Source organism: Xylocopa sonorina, chromosome 1 (genome assembly GCF_050948175.1).
Source record: "Xylocopa sonorina isolate GNS202 chromosome 1, iyXylSono1_principal, whole genome shotgun sequence".
Taxonomy (NCBI): domain Eukaryota; kingdom Metazoa; phylum Arthropoda; class Insecta; order Hymenoptera; family Apidae; genus Xylocopa; species Xylocopa sonorina.
Window position 1 is genome coordinate 1,383,157 of NC_135193.1, and position 19,741 is coordinate 1,402,897.

Sequence of the window (19,741 nt, forward strand, 5' to 3'; positions counted from 1 at the left end):
TATTCATTTTTCAGTCACTTAGAACCCGCAACAGGTATTTAAACGCAAACTTGTTTTAAACCACTATGCAATCACGCTTAACCGACGAACGCTGTAGCGTCCTTTTCGCTGACCAATTCAATTTTCACGCACGTGCATCAAACACGAGCAATTTTGTTTAAAACCTGAGGCGTTTGTCAACCAAGTCCTCTCCGTGGGCGACGACGGAATATAAAAGCATCGATACTTCGCGACTGGTTGGCACATTTTATTAAGTATTCGTTCGAGGAAGAAGACGATTGAATTCCCCCTCGATTTTGCCACAGTGATCATTACATCGATTAAGAAGATGGAGCGACTTTTCACCATTATCATTTTCATTCTCGCTATTAGCGTAAGTAATCGCTAATAAATATTCCTCTTGTTGGAAAGAAAGTTATTCCTATTGTTGTAGAATTTACTTTCAAGATCCACTGAACAATGTTGAAATGAGTTTAACGAACCACTAAATTATAATTATTTTAGATATCCGCCCGAGCAACACCGATGCAAGTGTTCGCTAAAATATTGAATGTTCCAGTAAATGAGTTGGATAGATGCCTGCGAGAAAACGACTTGGACGATGGTAATAATTAATTCATACAGAGCTCGATTGATCTTAGCTTTTACTCTCTCTTATCTCCTTACCAAAATCACATTTAATGCTAATTTCTTTTTCTATTAATTAGTCATATTAACCTATTAACTGGCAAATTCATTTTTTTTTCACCAAAATTGTTTTATTACCATTTATTACCATTGAATTGAGTTTTAACACAAAACTGTTACTGGTTAAGTTTTAACACGAAACAAAGACAGACAGATCTCATTGTAATTACATTCTTTTATAATTTGATGTACGAAACAACGTCTACTTCAAAAGTCGACTTCGAAAAACTGGAGAGAATCGCGCAGGAAAGAAAAATAGCAAAGGAGAACCTAGACGAATTTACGACCGATTTCGGATGCTTCGTTGCATGCGTCATGGAGACGTCTAACATCGTGAGTAGAGTCCCTTGTAATAAAAATAAAAATAAGAAAAATTCGTGTCCCTTATATCGTGATACGTTTCAGATGCGAGACAACGAGATACAGTTGGACGCGTTGGTGGAAATTGGTGAACGCAACAATTTCAACATGAACGAAGAGGTAAAGCGGAAACTAAGCGGATGCATCGAAGAAGGTAAACGTTGCTTAAAACAAACGACACGAGTATTCCCGTCTCTCTGAAGAGACGGGATCATAGTGACTAATAACGTCAAACCGAGCGGTTTCTTGTTATTCTTGTTATTATTGTAAAGTCTGCGACTACCACGAAAAATACTTTTAAGAAGATGCGAGCAGTTTGTTGGAGTTTACGGTCGATCTCGATTTCTATGAAACATTACGAAACTTCCGTAGGCGAAAAATATCAGTGAATATATTTATTTCGTTATCGTAATTGGAGGACGCGTGACATCGATGCAGCGAAAAATTTTCGAGATTACTCGGAATTAACGCACTCTGATATTGTTTTTCTAATAAACAGTGTGTGGGAGAAAAAAAGAAATGAAAACAATGTACTCTTTATCGTTCCAGCGAAAGGAGAAGATAACAAATGCGAAATAGCACTCGTCTTTTCGACCTGCTTTCTGCGACAGCATAGGCAACATTAAAATAATTGTTTACACTGTAAACAATAACTTGCAAACTGTACGGAATAAAAGTAATGAAATTATGTTCGAACGATTAAAAGAAAAAGACTTCTCAGAATAAACATAATAAATATGATTTTTAGAAATAAATATTAAACATGATTTTCTCACCTTCCCACACATAAAATGGAAATTCTGTTAGAAATGATGTTCTTTTATGAAAGCATTTCATTCGAACGATAACGAAAAAGATTATCGTTAGCTTGTTCATTTCATTATTTGAAAGAAACTATAGTCGGCTAAACTAGCTAATGGCAAAACGTAATATGCGTCGCTTTATTCCCGAAGCGTTTCCTCAAACTATCGTTCCTAATGACTTTCCAAAGACATAAACACGCGTGATATCATCGGGTACCTTTAACCTCGAATCGTAACTCTGCTTGATATAAATGAAGCTAAAAGGACGGTCACCAGTAGTAGATCTGTTTTAATTCATCGGACAAGTCGCGTCGCTCGACTCTGTGCTTTAATATCTAATTTCAAGTATAGAACCAGAGTACATAGAACTTCGAAACCATGAAGCTGTTGGTGATGATATTGTTGCCCCTTGTCACCGTTGTAAGTACTCGCAGAAGAAAGAGAATTAGAGTTCTGTGTTACGAATATTTTCATTTCGAAGATAATTATCGTTGCAAAAAGAACTCATTAATTCGTGGTGTAATTGTGATTAAAATATAAGATAAAATTTTTATTTCAATTTGTATCATCGCTCCGCTGGAATTTACGTTCAATGTACTTGATTTTCAAAGTTTAAGGGAGTTACAGTAGAAAAAAGAAAAGTTAACTATTAAATATAAATATATATTTAATTATAATATTTACATTTAAGCTTACATTATTTAATTTTATTTCAGATGGCTGGCAGCTCCATAGACATGGACAATCCAATGGCTAGAGAGATGTTAATTCAAGGTTTGGCTGACGTTTATTCGATCGAGAAGTGGCAAGTTGATAAGTGTTTGCAGAAAATGGGAACAAAGCCCAGTAAGAGATTAATTACCCTAATTTTCATCCTTAAATCGAAGAAAATAAGAGACGAACGCCGCGTTGTTTCTATCATGTGTTCGTTAAAATAAAAAGAATTTCCATATGTGTTGCAGTCGATATATTTCTGCTTCAAGAAAGTAACAACATCGATGAAAGCAGTTTGAGAAAGAGCACCTGTGCGTTGACTTGTTGCGCCCAAGTCGCAGGATTAGTGAGTAAACATTTATTTGAACAATTTAGCATTAAAAGTTCTAAAATTAATCGCAAAAAGTCACGAAAAACTTTATTTAATTTTTGCAACCCTTGGAAAATGGCTAACAACAGTTGCCACTGTGGACATAATTTTTAGAAAGTCCAAGTTGAAGAGAATGAATTGAATTTGCAAGAACAATGGAATGTAAATAATACAATTTTCTAATCCTATTAAAATAGTATCCTATTAAAATCCCATTAGAATTGCAAAGATTCTTAAAGAAAGACTCTTAAAGGAATTCAAAATCTTAATTTGAAGATTCACGTCAAACATTGTTCTCTCTTCGCCTTATTTACAGATGACTGGTTCAAAACTCGAAATGAAGGCAATCTACGCAGTGATCGAGCATGAAATAGAAGCGCCACTTAGGTTAATTTACATGAAACAGGTGGATGAGTGCGCGGAAATAGGTACGCGAACCTTATTATTACCAAAAATTTCCACGTAACAATGAAAACAGGAATTTCGCTAAACGATCGTTTCGATTTTCCAGCGAAAAATCAGACCGACGAATGCATGGTGGGCTACAAATTCCTCAAGTGTTTCATACAGAAATCCTCAGAGGTCGTGTAAACGGCAAACATACGCAAATAAACGAATATCTTGTCTACATTAAAGTCTGCGTTAAGTACATTAAGTCTAACAATATATTCTGTTTCCTTCCTTTCTTACAAAGGACAAGTATTAAATAAATAAATAGACAAGTTTCATCAACGAGAGCCTCCTTTCGGACAGCGAAAACCGAATTTCAATATCGACAGATTAAAATGAGTTTCTGTGAGAAATCAGTTCGTTGTGAGCTCGATTCAGACAGTTTGTTATGCCCCAGGGGAATCGTGAGTTTCGCAGATTCGATGGAATTACATAATAAGTTCATCGATGAGAATAAACAATAATATTTGTCTCCCGTTTTCGACAATGTTGCGAAATCCTTGACGCTGAATACCGAGCGATCGTTCTATTTGCCTATTTCCTGTGCTTTAAGTAGATAAAAAAAATAACTTAATTGATACATTGTGTTAATATTGTTCGATTTTTTTAAATGGAATATCTGTTAACCTCTCTGGCGTCGATTCGAACGATCTGAATGCACCTAATTGTCTAAACTATTGTCTTCGGTAATTTTTCGAAAAATTGCTATTGTACAACTGGACGATTTACAGAGAAATCACAAAATCATATGCATTGTTAAGGATTAACATTCTCAGCGTTATTTATAACAGTTCCGGGAAAATATTAAATTATATAAGAGCATAATCTACGACAATTAATCTTCTGCATCCTGTGCACTCGTCAAGTATAAATAACAGGCTGGAACGTTTCCAAGTCACTAGAAAGAACAGCTCGTCACTATCGTCAATCGTCACTTCACCTTCTTATACGAACAGTTTGGATACCAGCATCCAGTAGAACGCGAGGCATGAAGAACGTGACCATTTTTCTCTGCACTCTCTACTTGGTATCTTACGCGGTACGGTAATCACTTACATTTTAGACACTTTTCTTGATTGCCTCTTTGACCTGAACAAGTCATAACTACTCTGTGTTGTGCTTTGAGACAAATATTTTTAATGAAAAATAAATGTTTTCTTCGATAATTACCAAAAGGATATTTACAAAATTCTTTCATGACACATTTACTATTATTACGTTAGTATAGAATTTTATTTTAGTTAAAATTAGGTGCATGGAAATTTCAGATATATTGTAGATTATAGATATTATTATCTCGTAGAATAAATTCTACTTGTATTCTTTACTGTTAATTGTGATTTGTGATATGATTCCTCTTAGGTGGTTAATGCTAACGACAGTGTGCTACAATGCGTCAGCCAAGCAGGTTCCACCCTTGGTAAGTGAAGGATTTCCTCCTCTTCATTCTTCTTAGACAAAAGCAATACACTAATAAAGTTCTATTTCCTTAGCTGAACTTCCATCGTTATTTAGTAGTAACAATGATGAATCGATAAGAAAACGCGGCTGTATCGAGGCCTGTCTGTTACAAAATTTGGGTTATGTACGTATATATTATGCATACAGTCCCATTGCCACCCTCGAATGAATGAATAAAAAAATGTACGAAAAACATGGCTAACACCTGAAAAACATAGATATTTTCTTATTAATCATTTGTAAAGTCGAATTCGAATATCAAAGGGCTATGAAATTACTATGAAGTTAATAGTTACAGATATCTATATCGATAGTCTCGTCATCTGGGGATTAGTTTACACACGTATATTTCTCTCATTAAAATTTCTCTCTTCAGATGAATGGCAACACTATCAACATTGGGTTCATCGAGGAGAGAATAAACGAAGTCATAACTGACAACGAAAGTAAGGATGGAGTAGTTCAATCTATACGTCAGTGCGCTGATAATGGTAAATCAATAAGAAACAAAAATTCCGATCACGATGCAATATCGAACACCAGCGCTCCTATTCCATATTCTATATGTATGCACAGAATGCATCTTATCATCTTATCATTTTATGTTTAGCTGCGAATGGGGACGAGTGCATGGTTGCTCAACGCTTCCTCAGATGCAACCTGGACGGAGTACAGCAGACTTTGCAACAAGTTATGACCAATCTACTCTCCCAAATCAATACCAACAACTTGGGCATCTCTTTATTTAATATGCAATAGGATCTGAGCAATTTATATTTATATGCAAACGCAATTAAACGAATAAGTTTGAAATGTTGGTGAACAAGTAATAACTTCATTTTCTTTTACCTCGATCATTTTTTGTTTCGAGGATAAACGAAACAATACTAATACAATAATCATTATTACAGTAGACCACTTTTTATCCTGTTAATGCGATATCATGTTACGAGCGATATCTCTGCCTCTGCATTTAAATGGAATTAATTATTCCTGCATAGCACTCCTATATAATACTAACCTACGATTAATAGAAGAATGAATTTAATTATTTTTGAAAAACAGCATAATGATCTATCTATAGATGCAATCGTACACACTGTTCGTGAACCATTCTGTTTTTTAAATCTGAAAACACCAGTAAATTGTTCAATGTTCACAGCTATTGTCCCCAGTATTGTATGTATATTATATATTAAAAATTGTCTGCTTCAAAGTGGAGACTCGTTCCTCGCGGCATCTCAATTGTTGGAATTGCTCGCCCGTTATTCAACGCACAGGTAAGCGGTTATGCGATTATGCGATTTATTCTCTCGCGTTTCAGATCTTCGAGAAGCCTGCACACACGAAACGAAATAGCAGGCTGCAATTATAGTTCGTAGGCGTGGTATTTTTTAATCGCGAATAGACACGCCATAGAATAGATTTCATTAGTTGGGCTTCTTTGTAATGTTTACTCTTTCCGTTCCTCGAGCAATTAAAAAAGAACAATCTTGAGTTAATGCAATCAATTAATTTAGATTATTTCATTGCGTTGGCTATTGACGCAACAATGTTGGAAATGCTCCTTAATAAGTTAAGAGAGGGTAATCGTACATTTTATCATTATCATTATCATTATCATTATCATTATCATTATCATTATCATTATCATTATCATTATCATTATCATTATCATTATCATTATCATTATCATTATCATTATCATTATCATTATCATTATTATTATTATTATTATTATTATTATTATTATTATTATTATTATTATTATTATTATTATTATTATTATTATCATCATCACGCCTTCCTCTTTCTAACTATTTCCTTTGAGAGTGAAATCTAAGTAAGAAAATTTCTAACCGCCCAAACATTCGATTAAAAAACGAACGAAACAGTGTTTCCCTCTTCGAACATTGCCAACGCGAAATACAAGTTCAACTCTAACGACAAGCAATAGCATTTCCATTTAAATTAGTGGACTTAACTTAACAAACAATTTCCAACGTCGAAATTGAACGGAAAGAGTCAGCTCGGTGTTTAGCCGCAAGGTCGACGGGCAGCAATTTCAGTTAGAAGTTCTCTAATCAAAGAAGGCCCTCAGAGAATGCGAAACGCAACGGCGGCCGCAAATGTTTGCGCGCGTCTGCCCGTAACCAGCCGGAATACGCGATCCGACATAAATGAAATTACAAAGTCAAATGCAGATCGGGCGGGGTACGGATAAAGCCACTTAATGCAAACGACCGTCGTCAAAACGGTTAAACCTTTTGTTTAACACGGCCCGAATTAACTGGGACGAGCGGCGACACTCGATCATTCGAATCGACCAATTACTCTATGCCTTCGCCAATTACAAAGACAACAAAGAATCGAGGGTGAAAAACGGCAGTCAAGGATTGTATCTTCTTCCGTCTATCATCGCTAAAGAACGATGAAGGGACGACGTTCAAATTTCGTGACAATCGAAATTTCCTTCTAAACTCAATTCGTTACATATATTATTATATATAACTTGCTACCTTGCTCAAGCATCGAATTGAATTTCAACTCCCGGTTGCATCGTATCAAAAAAGAATCGGAAGGGTTTTTTCGATTTCGGCCAATCTACCCAAAGACGCTATCCCTTTGGTCGGGAATAAGCCGGGAATCAGTTTAGATCCCGTTGAGACTTAGCGTTTAGCCCTTAGAGCTCGCGTCGCATGAAGTGACGGACAACTTTGTTACCATAATTCGATCGACTTGTCTGGCTCTATAAAGGCTTCTACTCGCGTGTACTACCTGTCTAAGTACCTGTGTGACGTATCGTCGTGTGAATGCGTGTCGCGGAACATGTATCATACGACGTGGGTACGCGTAGAGGCTCCAAGTAGAGAACAATACTTCGCGGATGTCGCAAGGTGGAACGATTGCACACGCGACGAACTTCATTGTCTGCAAGCGCGCTTCTGCTCCCTGCGATCGTTTGTCGATGAACGGAGCTGGTTTAACTGTTCGGAAACGGATGCGTGGATTATCGAGTCATAAAAGTTAGTTGGAGTTCGATAAGTATTTGTTTGCGGTAATATTGCGCAAAGTGACCTTGAATGATCTTTTGTGACAGTCCGATGACTCTACTTGAGAATGAAACGACCTGGATAGTCTTCATTAATGATTTTAAACAGCTTCGAGATTGTATAACGCGACCTCTATAATTTGTACAATCTTCAAATGATATTAAGGGGTAAATGTCACGACTTCGAATGCTCTGAAATAATGATTTTATATTCCTAATTTCTCCTGGTATCCACCCATTATTCTGTATTAATTAATGTTTACTTATTTCTGTCGGTAAGTACGGTACCTACAAAAAGCTCAGGACCATTTATTGCGTTCAAGTGATATAAAGTCATACTATAATTATTAATAACTTATTATTAACTTTCTCAGCTTCCATTTCTTTGATAGACTTTTCTAAGACGATATAATTCTGAACTTGGCTTCTTCTTAGAAAATCCTGTGTTTCTTAGAATGAACCACAACTCTAAACTATTGACCAGTAGCGCAGATAAGATACATTTCTCCAACAAGAAATATAATATTTTTAAAAGAATTAGTCACAGAGAATCTTAAGAATAACTTGTTCTTCTGACATGTCCGTGTTTGGTTTAATGTTCCTCCGACTTCCAACAATCGTCCCATGAAAACAATCAGCTGAAAGCCTCGAATCTTTTAGAATGACCTAATAAACGGATGACGCTACAGCTGATGCATCGAACAAGCCTTGCTTCATCGATTGTTTAAGTTCAGCGGTATCGAAAGTTTTTAAACATATAATTGTGCACGGCTTCAGATAAAATCGCAGTGAGTAATCGTGCGATATCGTATCGGTGGCTTCTCAAGGACTAAAATCGTCAGGGTCACGGAAAGAAAGAGGAAGGAATTGTTTTGTACGCGCAATTTTGAAAGCTGAGAATTTTAAAATGGTGTCTGTATAGTGGTAGGAGTAGAGTTGAGCCAGGTCTGGAGCTTGGATAAGAACTGAATGGTGAAGCGAAGAGTTGTGAGAAAATTGTTCTGGTGTGATTCACCGCCACAATAGTAAAAGCATTCGTAATTCTACCAGAGACGACAAACGGAAAATAAATCATTTGTCTGGCGCTATATAACCTTTTTCGTTTCGTAATGTTTTTCCGTTTCTACGTATAGTCGACTATATTTATAATTTTCTACATTAAACCGGATTTCCTTAAAAAGTAATTGTTTGATTGTGAATCGTAATTCGATGACTCAAAATTCTGACTGCGTGAGTTGCGAGTGGTATTGCAGTAATTTAAACCAATGATTCTTAACCATGCGATGCATGTTTGGCGTCTTAGGGATACACCAGATTCCATAGTTACAATAAGTTGGAAGTAACAACAAGCATTTTTTACATTTTACAGATGCTATTCAGGAAAGTTATCCAATGATTCTACGATCATTCTCTATTGACTGAGAATAAAAATTTGTTCGTCCACACAACAGAATTGTTTATTATATATTTATTATATCAGAAATATTTCTGAACGCATCCCATTATAGACCTCGCGCAGCAGCCTGTAACAGCAGCAGCTATTCCACGAATCGCTTCTATGTCACGCATCTAATCGTACGGTTCTCGAGACACGGTTAGAACAACCCCAGGACGCATGCTCTCAATCGAAACAGCGCCTGGTGTTCCTTGGTTGAGATACTTAGTCGCGCAAACGATGGGTGCAAAGAAATGGAGGATGCTCCTTCGATTAATGCGCCGACTGCGAATTGTTCTCGAATCATCTGGCTAGACTACGCTAGGTTACGTCTCTATTATCGAAGCAGCGAGGCCTTGGACTGATCGCTCGTAAGTCGCGAATCATTCGAGAGACCCTTATCCCCGCAATGAATTATGCATCGGGTTAGGTTGATGCGATCGATTGATTTTCTGTCTCGTTACCGAAGGTGTCGCCTCGCTAAGAAGACCATTGTTCCTTTCGGGATATCGTTAGTCTGTTAGCAATTTAACTCGGACATAAATCAGAATCTTTATTATCATCGTAAACTGAGTTTACCATTTCTATCGCCGATTGCTCGTAATCGAGCGCGTTTGAAATAAAAATTATCAACGCTACGTCCGCATCGACGTTTAAAGTCGCAGGAGCTATTTCCAGGGAAACGGGCATTCTAATAAATCAAACCATCCGCTGGACCCCAGCGCCTAATCGCGAGACCACCCCCAAGCTCTTTTCACTAGCCGTAGACGCGACTCGAACGCCTCGAACGTCTCGCGAATGCACTTGCGCACACGCGTACGCATGCAAATGCAATGGGTGTTGAGATGCGCCCGCGAGGGCACCGCAGAATCGCGTGATATATAGAACGATGTCGGAGTATTCCGGCGACGTGAACACTACCACCCTATACATTATGCATACATTACGCCTGTACGTGTGTACATAGGCGCTCCCGTGCATACGCAGCGCGATGCACAAGGGGTACCAGGTGTCGCGCTGCATTATTTACCGTGCTAGTGAACTACGACCGTCTCGATACTGGATTGGTAAAAAATCAAGCGGATACATTAGTCATTATTAAATACTCTTAAAGAAGTAATAATATAAATATTACATCACTGAATATATGGAAATAAATAATACAATAGAATGTCAATTTAGTTACATATTCAGGTTACCTATGTGTATACGTATCTGAACGAAATAATGAATATCGTAGCGTATCCCCTCATCAATCTCATATCTGTAATATATAAATACTTAAGTCGAGCCATTAGTAGTAGTAAATGTTCAGAATAATTCATTCTGATCAGAGAATCCTATCCGATTCTTGAAACGAGACACTAATCTTGAAAATGATACATATCTAATTTATATAATCCAATGTAAACATTTATACACTTTTATACACTTTACTACACGTAATAATCGTACAAATTTTATAGTTACACACGCTTCACTATAAAAACTGATTAAATTCCTGCAACTTATACCAAACTTTTTCCAGAAACTGTGAAACTCCAAACACTTCAAGAAAAAAAAAAAACGTCAAAGAATGCCAGCGAGATAGTAATTGATCGTCGCAAACGTTAGTCACGTAGCTACCGAGCAACATCCAGGGCGGAACAATAGAGGGTAGTCGGGGCGGCTCTGGGGATGGACCAGGCTTTCCGAGAGAAAACGGCCGACTAATAAACCTAACCGCCGTAAAGGCTGCGTGCATTCGACGTGACCGGAGCTCATTGCGAAAACTCGGCTCGCGATGCCACGAAATTTCCACCATAATAATTCCGCCGCGCGACGATTACGAGCGATCGTAAAATTTCCTCCTCGGCTCTCTGCACCCTGAGCCTGGCTACCGTACAATTATACGGAATGGCGGGTGACGGAGGGCGAAAATGGGCTAGGCTACTCTCTGTATCCACGGTCGTTGGAGAACTTTACGAAGCTAATTTCTTTGCTCTTTTTGAATGCTATTAGAATGTTCGATTTTTATTTCAACGCTGAGTAACACTGGTATGGATAAATTAGCGCGGTTAACTCGTTGGCATTTTTAAGTTCGAAAACTTTTTAGGAACACTAGAGTAACTTTGAGCTTTTTGTTATAATATAACCGATAACACGGATACATTAAATAAACGAAATAAAAATTTATTTCAATTTTTATGTGGCACCTATAAAACAAACGTTTTTCAATAAAGCAGACAGTTGTTCGTTGTTCCCTACGTCGCTTATAGAATTTTTCGCGAAACACTTAGTGTTCGTTTGCGGTACACAGTTTGGGAAACTGTGAATTAAAGTATGTCTCTGTGTAAAGGCAAAAAGTTAAATATAAACAAATTTTCATAGGAAGTTTAGTGACAGTTTAAATTTGCACCCCAATTTGTTTCGCAACACTGGTTGCGTAATCCTTGGACGATTATGCAACACGGCAACAGGAATTTACGTCCATAAATATTGTTTCAACGGAAGTGATTGGATATGCTAAACTTCTTAGTCAGTTTTCATCGAGGAAAGTGGTATTGCAGTTTATGTAACAAGCTAATGGAAATATTAATTCCACGATGATAATTCATTGGAAGACTTAAATCTGCCTTAACAGATTGCCTAAAAAATATCTCTTTAATTTTAAAATGCGTAAGAAAATTTCCTCGACATGCGCATTGGCGTTGTGTACGGAACGAAGAGAAACATGAATTTAAGTAAGTACACGTTTCCGCGTGTGTATACACTCCCAGTGGTTAAACCGACGTTGGAAAAAGTTCACGAAACGTTAAAGACCGAGTCGTAAAATCCGTAATGGCCCGTCAAATCGTGAACGCCCTTTAAACTCCAATTTACCCGCTATTAAATTCCGAATACAACTTTAACAGTTCGCTACCGCGGCTATAATCGACTGGGCATCGTTAAGTACACATTTTTCCGGGTATCCGATGATTCCGTAACTGAAATTAAAAGGACTTCGAGAACTATGAACAAATTAAGCAGGAAACAAATAACTAATTTGTTCGTCAATTGTAATTAACGGTATATAATCTTTATTCTATTCCTAATGTTAAGACCCATTAAATTTGATTTGTTGAAATATAGCCTTAAGCAAAGGGAGGTTCAACCAGGTCCGCTAATTCATAAAACAGCAACTGTCGATCCGTCCTTTGGAGATTGTCGAATATAGCCACATTTGGCAAGTAGTTGTCCAACAAGCCACTACTTTCGAAGTCCAGTTAATCATTCTTTACTGCACATACCTACTAAAGGTCTTCCTCGTTTACTTTGAATCTTTTGTGTCGTTGTCCTATGGATCAAGTCGAGGCGCTTTTTGGGTTTATTACTTGCTACGGTCAGGATTAGGACACGCGGAATCCACGGGTGCGTCATCCGAGGGTAAGTCTCTCGGTACCTGCGGGTGACCGATGGTTTGGGGCGGTTACTTTATCAGAATTTCCATTAACCAATAATCTTCCACAACCGTTTCCCTCACCAAAATTTCGTAGAATGTCCACCGACGAATCCGTATGTCCTAGCTAGAGAACACACCCACCGGCGAACCTTTATAAGATCTCGTCATCCATAGGAAAGAGAGTTAAAACGTACGAAACATCATAGGACACACGTACCAAATTGCTTGTCGAACGTTTCATTAATTACTGCACTCAGTTACCGAAATATAATTTATAAGAAATACAAGTCGTCGAGGATCATTCTCTATCACAGTTTAATTCCTCAACCACGCCAAGCTTAAACTAAACGTTGGCAATTAACACCTAATATTTATAAAAAATAGGCGAGTTATTTGAAATATTCGAGTTGAACGAAGCACCCTTTATAACGATGAGTAATTAAAATTTGTGCTTCACGTTTAAGAAATTCAACTGCCAAAGAAGGAAGTGTTAAGAAACGTGCAGTTTCTACCAGTTACGACGAATCAACCCTACACGCGAGGAGGTCTATGCCCTGTCTGTGTCCCTCTGAATCGATTTTAGGCGCGTGGACCACCATAGGCGTGTACACCCCGTGCACAAAGCGAAGGGAGGCGCGCCATCGTCTGCACTCGCTCGCGGACCATATAAATCCTTTCGAAACGCACAATCGGCTACGATTCACCTGTATCTCGATAATGGCGCGGCGAATCGAGCGGAAAACTACGCGTGCTAAATCCCACCAGCGACTGCAGCCGCCTTCAACCGTGCAAGTGTATAAAATCGGATAGTAAATTGTAGAAAGGATAAAAGACGCGGAACAGTGTTCGGTGCGTTTGAATTTATGTAAATCGGCTGGAAAAATTAAGTGGGAAGAACGGATGTGTACGAGAGAAAGAAATTAGAATGGTGAACAATTATGTACGAAAAATTAGTATGCTAATCGGTTCAAGAACTACTTGACAAAAATCAGTGTACGTTCCTTAGCAGTACAAAGAGGTTAATATTTGCAAATAATTTGTGAAAATTGACATATCGAGAGAGAAGCAAAACAATTCAGAAAAGGATGAACACGTGTGTACTGTTGTCATTAATTGTACATTTTTCATAGCAACAATTTGTTTTGTATCGTATATAAAAGGTATAACATTCTTATAAAATATATAAAATAATGTCATGGAAATTCATTACGATAAGGACGCATTTTACAAACGACATATATTTTCGGATCATCGAATAAAATCAATACTCTGTAGATTTATGTATTATTTCATTGGCACTGTATGGTGCTATTCATTGGCAGTTGTATCTGTTATCAGAACATTTATTCGTACTGGTACCAGCAATAGGAGGGAAAAACGTGAATCTTCGGACAACAATACCGCAATTGTGCACGCGAATATGTTATCAACGGCTACACACGTTGCAGTACTGATAAGGGAGAGAGATAGTTGGTGGTAGATGTCAACGAACCAGGTAGGTGGGATAAGTTTTATCTTATCCAGATGTATGCCTACTGGTGTTGATCTTCTCTGTTCGGCCACTTTTTGGCTCTTCTCTGACAATTTCCCTGAGATATACACCTACGCGGCACGAGTAACACTTCGCGTCTTAGCAAGCTTAACTGGACTACCGATTATTTAAAAAGAGAAGTGATAAAATACTTTAAGAATCAAACAGTACCAAAGAGATGAAGTAAGAAGAGAGAAAGAAAAGGAAATTCCAAGTGTCTTAAATTAGGCAGTTACTAATCTGAAACGAAATTTTATACTTTGGAACAACTAAATAACATATACACCACAATTTATTACCTTTCACATTCATTTCGTTTTCTTTTCTCCTCGTATCATCGCCAAAAAAAAAAAAAAAATTCCATCTCGTGCCTCTTTCACCGTAATAAAAAAACGCGTGAAATACGAGGGGGAACAACCCGCTGCACTTCCGTAACGCTCGTACGTTAAAGTTATTTCCAATTTTTTTCTATCCATCCGGTTTCAACGCCATTCGTATCAATTTCCATTCTTCCCGGGTTGTATACTTTCGCGAGTGCGGTTTCGAGATCCACACGCTAACGAAGCGCAGCGTGCGCGAGGGTGGTGAAACGCATAATAGCAACGTATCGTAAAACGATGAAACGCGGTAATAAAAGTAAGCGAACGTATAGCCTGGAGGCTTTAGCCACCGTTTCGAAGGTCGGGACGATGTTTCGCGAAAGTGCTCCCACGGTTACGCCCGACCCGAAACACCCCAGAGCACCTTGCGGCACCCTACTCGACGATCGGGCATTCCTTAAACGTGGTTTCGAAACCCTTTTTTCTTTTTCTATATCTTTTATGGCAGCGTTCCTTTTAGTATTTGTTCCTTTAGAATTTGTATTGCTACCGTGTAAACATAATATGGATATTGTGTTTAGTTAAGATTGTAGTGTCTCAACTTTCCTTAATGAAAGTGTTGAAAATTAGAGACTAGACTATATTTCCTCATCTTTGTTCCTCAAATGTGTGCATGCGAATGCAACGGTCGATAAAACAAGTCCCCTAACGCAACAATTTAAATAACACAATTCGAACGTGGAACACGTTCAAGTTTATTAGCGACACCGTACGACTTACGGGGCCGGCGTCGAATTATTGGAATAGTCCTGGTAGCGGCGCGTAGTCGTGCCCACATTTTCCACTACGGAACGTAAAAGCCACGGGACGTTCGATCGTTGAAACGCGCCAAATGCGTGAAACTCGCGTAGGTTCCGGTATTTTTGCACCACCTACGCATAGAAACGGGTTTCCGCGGAATACGAGCTTGAGGCCATTCACTTTTGCGACGTTAGAACCACAGAGATTATCGACATTGTTAATTACGCTGTCGTCTATTTCATGATTTTCTACCAGGTGGAGGCGCTGTCGAGATTTCAAGGTTGACTTCATATTTTCTTTCTCCTTCCAACGAAATTGTTTATCTTGTTATTTATATACGTGGCACATAAATACGTTGAGCTCCGTAGAAATTAATGGTTTTACAATTCTAAGAACGTCAGAATACAATATCACACGAATGAAAACATTCGAGTATCGCTAACAATTATAATACAGCAATTCGATTTCTAATAAAAAGTATTGCACGTTTTAAATGAACTATCGTGCTGTTAAGGGCATGCGTCTGTAAAAGTCGTCAGCGAATTGTTATTTCACGTTTGGATCGAACCACGTGGGAGGAAAAAATTCATGTACCTGGTCTCATTCCCTGTTCCTATCGTCTCCTTTCCAAGATGATTGATTCACGTTAATTGACTCGTTCGAATAATCCATTAACTCGCAGCAAATGTTCACAAAAATCACGGTTAAACTTTACCATCTTAGCTTCTTTTTCAAACGCGATATACGATTCCTCGATGACATACGTATACTATCATGAGTGTCACATGACCGCCTTTTAATTACGCTCTCCAGAGCAATTCGAAATCATCGAACATTTCCTTTCTTTCCTTTTTTTCCGAACGCAAAAGCATCTCTTTTTGTATTGATAATGCAAACAACTAAGTACAGCACAAAACGAATACACGTAAGTATTTTCCGACTGAAGTACGCGACAGACAAGGTCGCGCGTTTAAACTTAAACTGTCAAACTGTAGATCCTTTGCGTTCTATGGCGTGGGATGAAAGAGACATCGGGAGAGAAAAAAATGGATGCCCGATTCACAGTAGCTCTCGGTATACGATCATAAGATACTGTTATCGACTGTCACTGTCACAGTGAAAACCATTTGCTCGCTTCGTTTTGGATGCAATTAGTACATTTGACAGCAGCTCGGTGCGGTAACGTCGTGGCTGCTCGTCTGTGCACGGCAGGTGCGGGGGTCAAAGATCGTTCTCGTTTACAAGTAACAACAAATAAAACGCGTTCATTTCACGCACGTGTCGCCGATCGAAGCTAAACCACGAATAACCTAAGTAACTCGCGTTACGTTCCGATAAATCGGCGGAGATTATCGAAGCCTGTCCGTAAACGGTGACGCACCGGATATCGACACTTATTTCTCTGCGAATAAGCAAGTACTTACCTACCGCTTGGCGCGTAGCTGTTTTCACAAATACTGCGCGTTCGAAGGTCCAAATATTAGGCTCCTAAACATTTTGAACCAAGGTATGCAGTTGTGATTGAACCAATAACGTTTGTTAATTTCACACAAGATAAACGAAGGGTACACGTACACATGCACTAAAGTATAGTATAAAAATTTCACGCAAAAACCCGACGACCGTAACACCTGTTGCATCGAAAAGCACAAACTAGAATGTCTGACACAAATTGTTTTGCCTGCGTTTAATAACACTTTACGCGCCATCTGGTAGTATATCTTTGTATCACTACAGTCTTACGCTCTACCGACACAAGTAAAAAATCTATATAAAGAATATCTAGAAAATTAACTATATAACCTACATAGTAACTGATATATACAATTCATATTTTTTTTTTTTTTTTATTTGTTTCTGTACTTTTGCGTATCTGTGCATAATTTACAAATATTCATTCACTGTGGACATGTGTCGAAACAGGCCCAATCGCTGGTAGACGTATGCCTCTTCCGAGATGTAACACAATCAGGTAGGTATGGTATATGCCAACAATTATCTTGCTTCTGTACAATCGAATCGATACATGGTTCACCAGATACCGTTGGGCAAATTTCTGTTGACTTGATAGTGTATTGATGTAACGCTTGCCATTTTTTAAAGAGGGTGTCTAGTTCAACGTCGTTTAGCGCATATTTATGTTGTCGCATAAAATCATTAGATATAATTACTGTATTTGGTCCGCTTGAAAATGCCGCGTATAATATAAATACATCATCTTGTGACCTAAAATATCGGGACAATGTGATCTATTTTACTAAATAATGAAAATAAAAATACGCACCAATTGTGAACAAAGAAAAAATCAGCCAAATTTCGCATATTTTGTATCTTTGCTTTCCTCTGCATATGATGTCTTCCAATGACCAAAGTTTTTTTATTGTTATTCTTATAATAGACGAGATAATTTTTAAGCTGAAAAATATTAATTTTTCATTTCTACTTCAACTTTCAAACTATCATTTACCTACTGCATTAAATCCGAAGTGAACAGAGTACATAATATTTAATCCATCTATAACAATGTCATATGGTTTTCTTGCATCAATAAATTTCATATAGTTATTTATTTCATGTGGATTGGTAACATAATAAATATGTTTCAAAATCAATTTTTGCAGTACAGCTTTACTCAAAAGCTTATATTCTTCTTGTGTTAAATCTGTTTGTACGAGAGATTTTCTGCACACGCAGCATTTTGATCTATTCAGAAAAAAATATGTAAAGATGTAAAAAAAAGGAGAAGAATCGTGTGGTTAAAAGATATATTGATTATTAGATTTGAATTGATACAATATATATTTAGCTGGGATGAAAATTTTATATTATTATTCTGTATCAGATATTTCAGGGAATTATTTTTGGTATATTAATAAGTTAAAATTGGCAAATTTTGGGTAGTGTCATTATCCTAACAAATAAATTATATTTTGTTTACCTTGATATTGTCGTTAATTTAGCAGACCAGCCGATATTGTTACAAATTGTTATGAATTTATGTACAACCTCCTCACTTGGCTTAATACCATACTTACTCCATAAATTAAATAATATCTCCATTCTTTCTTTAAACTTATGTTTTTCTTTCAAACAGTATTCAATATAGGCACTGTATGTATGACTCAAAGGCCCGATGCCAGTCTTGAGACTAGCAATCAAATATTCATTTGCTAATTCTATTTTTCCAGAATTAAATAAATAAGAAATCAGTGCACTATATCCATCGCGAAGAAATTGTTTATCAGTCGCCTCAAATTCCTTTATAATTTTAATAGCATCTTGCCATCTGTCTATTTTACATAAAGCTATAACAAGTATATTACTCATAGAACAATCAAGCGATTGATATTGACTTGTAATATAATTGTATAATTTTAAAATATGATCCCTGTCTGCCGTCGTAATCGGATCTTCTTTCAGGTCATACAATTCCAAATATAAACCTATAGTAGTCACACTAGGATTATAGTTATTGCTCTCCAAAAATTTGTAGTAACATATTCCTACATCTGGATATTTTTCTTGTTTGCACATTTGCAGAATATAAGAGTCCACAATCAATGGTTTTAATTTCGACTCCATTACGTATTTCCTCATGCTTTCCCATGTCTCTTTCGGTGTATCGTTAGGTTGCATTAATACATTGGCAAACAGTTCCTTCCAAGTTGTATAAAACTGTTTATAATCTTTCCTCTTAAACGCAGAAAATTTCCTTGTACTTCTGACCATGTACAGTTGTAGTGTTTGACACAAGAACGAAATCATCTTTGTATACAACTTTCAACTTGGTTTGTATTTTACAAACACAACACTCTTGATCCCACAATTTTTTTTCAATGAATTCAAATTAGGTTACTCTGCTATACGCTATACTTTCTCGCTTACTTTCTAACCTCGAAAAAACATACTCTACAGTTTAGACATAATTTAATAATTACATAATTTATTTTGTTGTACACAAGGCAAATGAATTTTATTTCGACTCTGTTCAAGTGTAGATGCAATAAATTTCTCGTATTCGCCTTATTTTCGCCTTATTTATAACCCAAGAGTTCGAAGCCAATCGAAAATACACGTGGCTAAGGATTACACAATACGTATGTGTTTATTTGATACTATAGTATACAGTTACGGTATCAATTTCCATCACTATACGTTATGTGTATTACACTCTGAATACATGTACACAATGAATTGAGAATATAAAAATTTATTACAGTTTCATTAAAATTTTAAATAATTCATTTAAACGCACTAATATAATATATCAACTAATATGTCAATATAGTTTCAGTATACATTGAAATTAAATTTTTTAAGACTTATTTTATTATTC

General features: G+C 37.1%; 5 protein-coding genes across 5 annotated transcripts in view; 3 read left to right on the top strand and 2 right to left on the bottom strand.

Annotated features, from left to right (window-relative positions):
- Positions 1-16,863, bottom strand: part of Spri (Src homology 2 domain-containing protein sprint) — a 165,931-nt gene extending 149,068 nt beyond the window's left edge. The window contains exon 1 of the mRNA XM_076908114.1: positions 16,830-16,863. The gene's annotated coding sequence lies outside the window, so the exon portion shown is untranslated. The remainder of the gene's footprint in view (positions 1-16,829) is intronic.
- On the top strand, positions 329-1,684 carry Obp7 (odorant binding protein 7). The gene is made up of 5 exons (XM_076908890.1): positions 329-373; positions 505-604; positions 902-1,020; positions 1,093-1,201; positions 1,597-1,684. Exons 1-5 carry the CDS (start codon positions 329-331, stop codon positions 1,671-1,673), a joined length of 450 nt encoding a protein of 149 aa, XP_076765005.1. The 3' UTR covers positions 1,674-1,684.
- LOC143429964 (uncharacterized) lies at positions 2,153-3,576 on the top strand. Its single transcript, XM_076905860.1, has 5 exons — positions 2,153-2,270; positions 2,567-2,696; positions 2,813-2,910; positions 3,251-3,362; positions 3,446-3,576. The coding sequence occupies exons 1-5, from the start codon at positions 2,229-2,231 to the stop codon at positions 3,523-3,525; spliced, it is 462 nt and encodes a 153-aa protein (XP_076761975.1). The 5' UTR covers positions 2,153-2,228; the 3' UTR covers positions 3,526-3,576.
- On the top strand, positions 4,343-5,606 carry LOC143424733 (uncharacterized). The gene is made up of 5 exons (XM_076897000.1): positions 4,343-4,423; positions 4,747-4,804; positions 4,878-4,969; positions 5,222-5,336; positions 5,456-5,606. The coding sequence occupies exons 1-5, from the start codon at positions 4,373-4,375 to the stop codon at positions 5,602-5,604; spliced, it is 465 nt and encodes a 154-aa protein (XP_076753115.1). The 5' UTR covers positions 4,343-4,372; the 3' UTR covers positions 5,605-5,606.
- Positions 16,864-17,273: 410 nt separating the features above from the next.
- Positions 17,274-19,170, bottom strand: Mldr (mitochondrial ribonuclease P catalytic subunit). Its single transcript, XM_076904970.1, has 4 exons — positions 18,344-19,170; positions 17,877-18,108; positions 17,690-17,820; positions 17,274-17,631 (listed from the first exon to the last, which is right to left on the bottom strand). The coding sequence occupies exons 1-4, from the start codon at positions 19,168-19,170 to the stop codon at positions 17,304-17,306; spliced, it is 1,518 nt and encodes a 505-aa protein (XP_076761085.1). The 3' UTR covers positions 17,274-17,303.
- Between the last annotated feature and the right edge of the window lie 571 nt (positions 19,171-19,741).

Bases quoted from the DNA above. Each gene is read 5' to 3' on its own strand.
- Obp7 (XM_076908890.1), top strand. From the start codon at position 329: ATGGAGCGACTTTTCACCATTATCATTTTCATTCTCGCTATTAGC. The intron at 374-504 runs GTAAGTAATCGC...TAATTATTTTAG, and splicing joins TTTTCATTCTCGCTATTAGC to ATATCCGCCCGAGCAACACC. The intron at 1,021-1,092 runs GTGAGTAGAGTC...GATACGTTTCAG, and splicing joins TCATGGAGACGTCTAACATC to ATGCGAGACAACGAGATACA.
- LOC143429964 (XM_076905860.1), top strand. From the start codon at position 2,229: ATGAAGCTGTTGGTGATGATATTGTTGCCCCTTGTCACCGTT. The intron at 2,271-2,566 runs GTAAGTACTCGC...ATTTTATTTCAG, and splicing joins TGTTGCCCCTTGTCACCGTT to ATGGCTGGCAGCTCCATAGA. The intron at 2,697-2,812 runs GTAAGAGATTAA...TATGTGTTGCAG, and splicing joins GAAAATGGGAACAAAGCCCA to TCGATATATTTCTGCTTCAA.
- LOC143424733 (XM_076897000.1), top strand. From the start codon at position 4,373: ATGAAGAACGTGACCATTTTTCTCTGCACTCTCTACTTGGTATCTTAC. The intron at 4,424-4,746 runs GTACGGTAATCA...GATTCCTCTTAG, and splicing joins TCTACTTGGTATCTTACGCG to GTGGTTAATGCTAACGACAG. The intron at 4,805-4,877 runs GTAAGTGAAGGA...CTATTTCCTTAG, and splicing joins CCAAGCAGGTTCCACCCTTG to CTGAACTTCCATCGTTATTT.
- Mldr (XM_076904970.1), bottom strand. From the start codon at position 19,170: ATGATTTCGTTCTTGTGTCAAACACTACAACTGTACATGGTCAGAAGT. The intron at 18,109-18,343 runs GTAAACAAAATA...TTTTCTGAATAG, and splicing joins AAATTAACGACAATATCAAG to ATCAAAATGCTGCGTGTGCA. The intron at 17,821-17,876 runs GTAGGTAAATGA...AATATTTTTCAG, and splicing joins TTCACTTCGGATTTAATGCA to CTTAAAAATTATCTCGTCTA.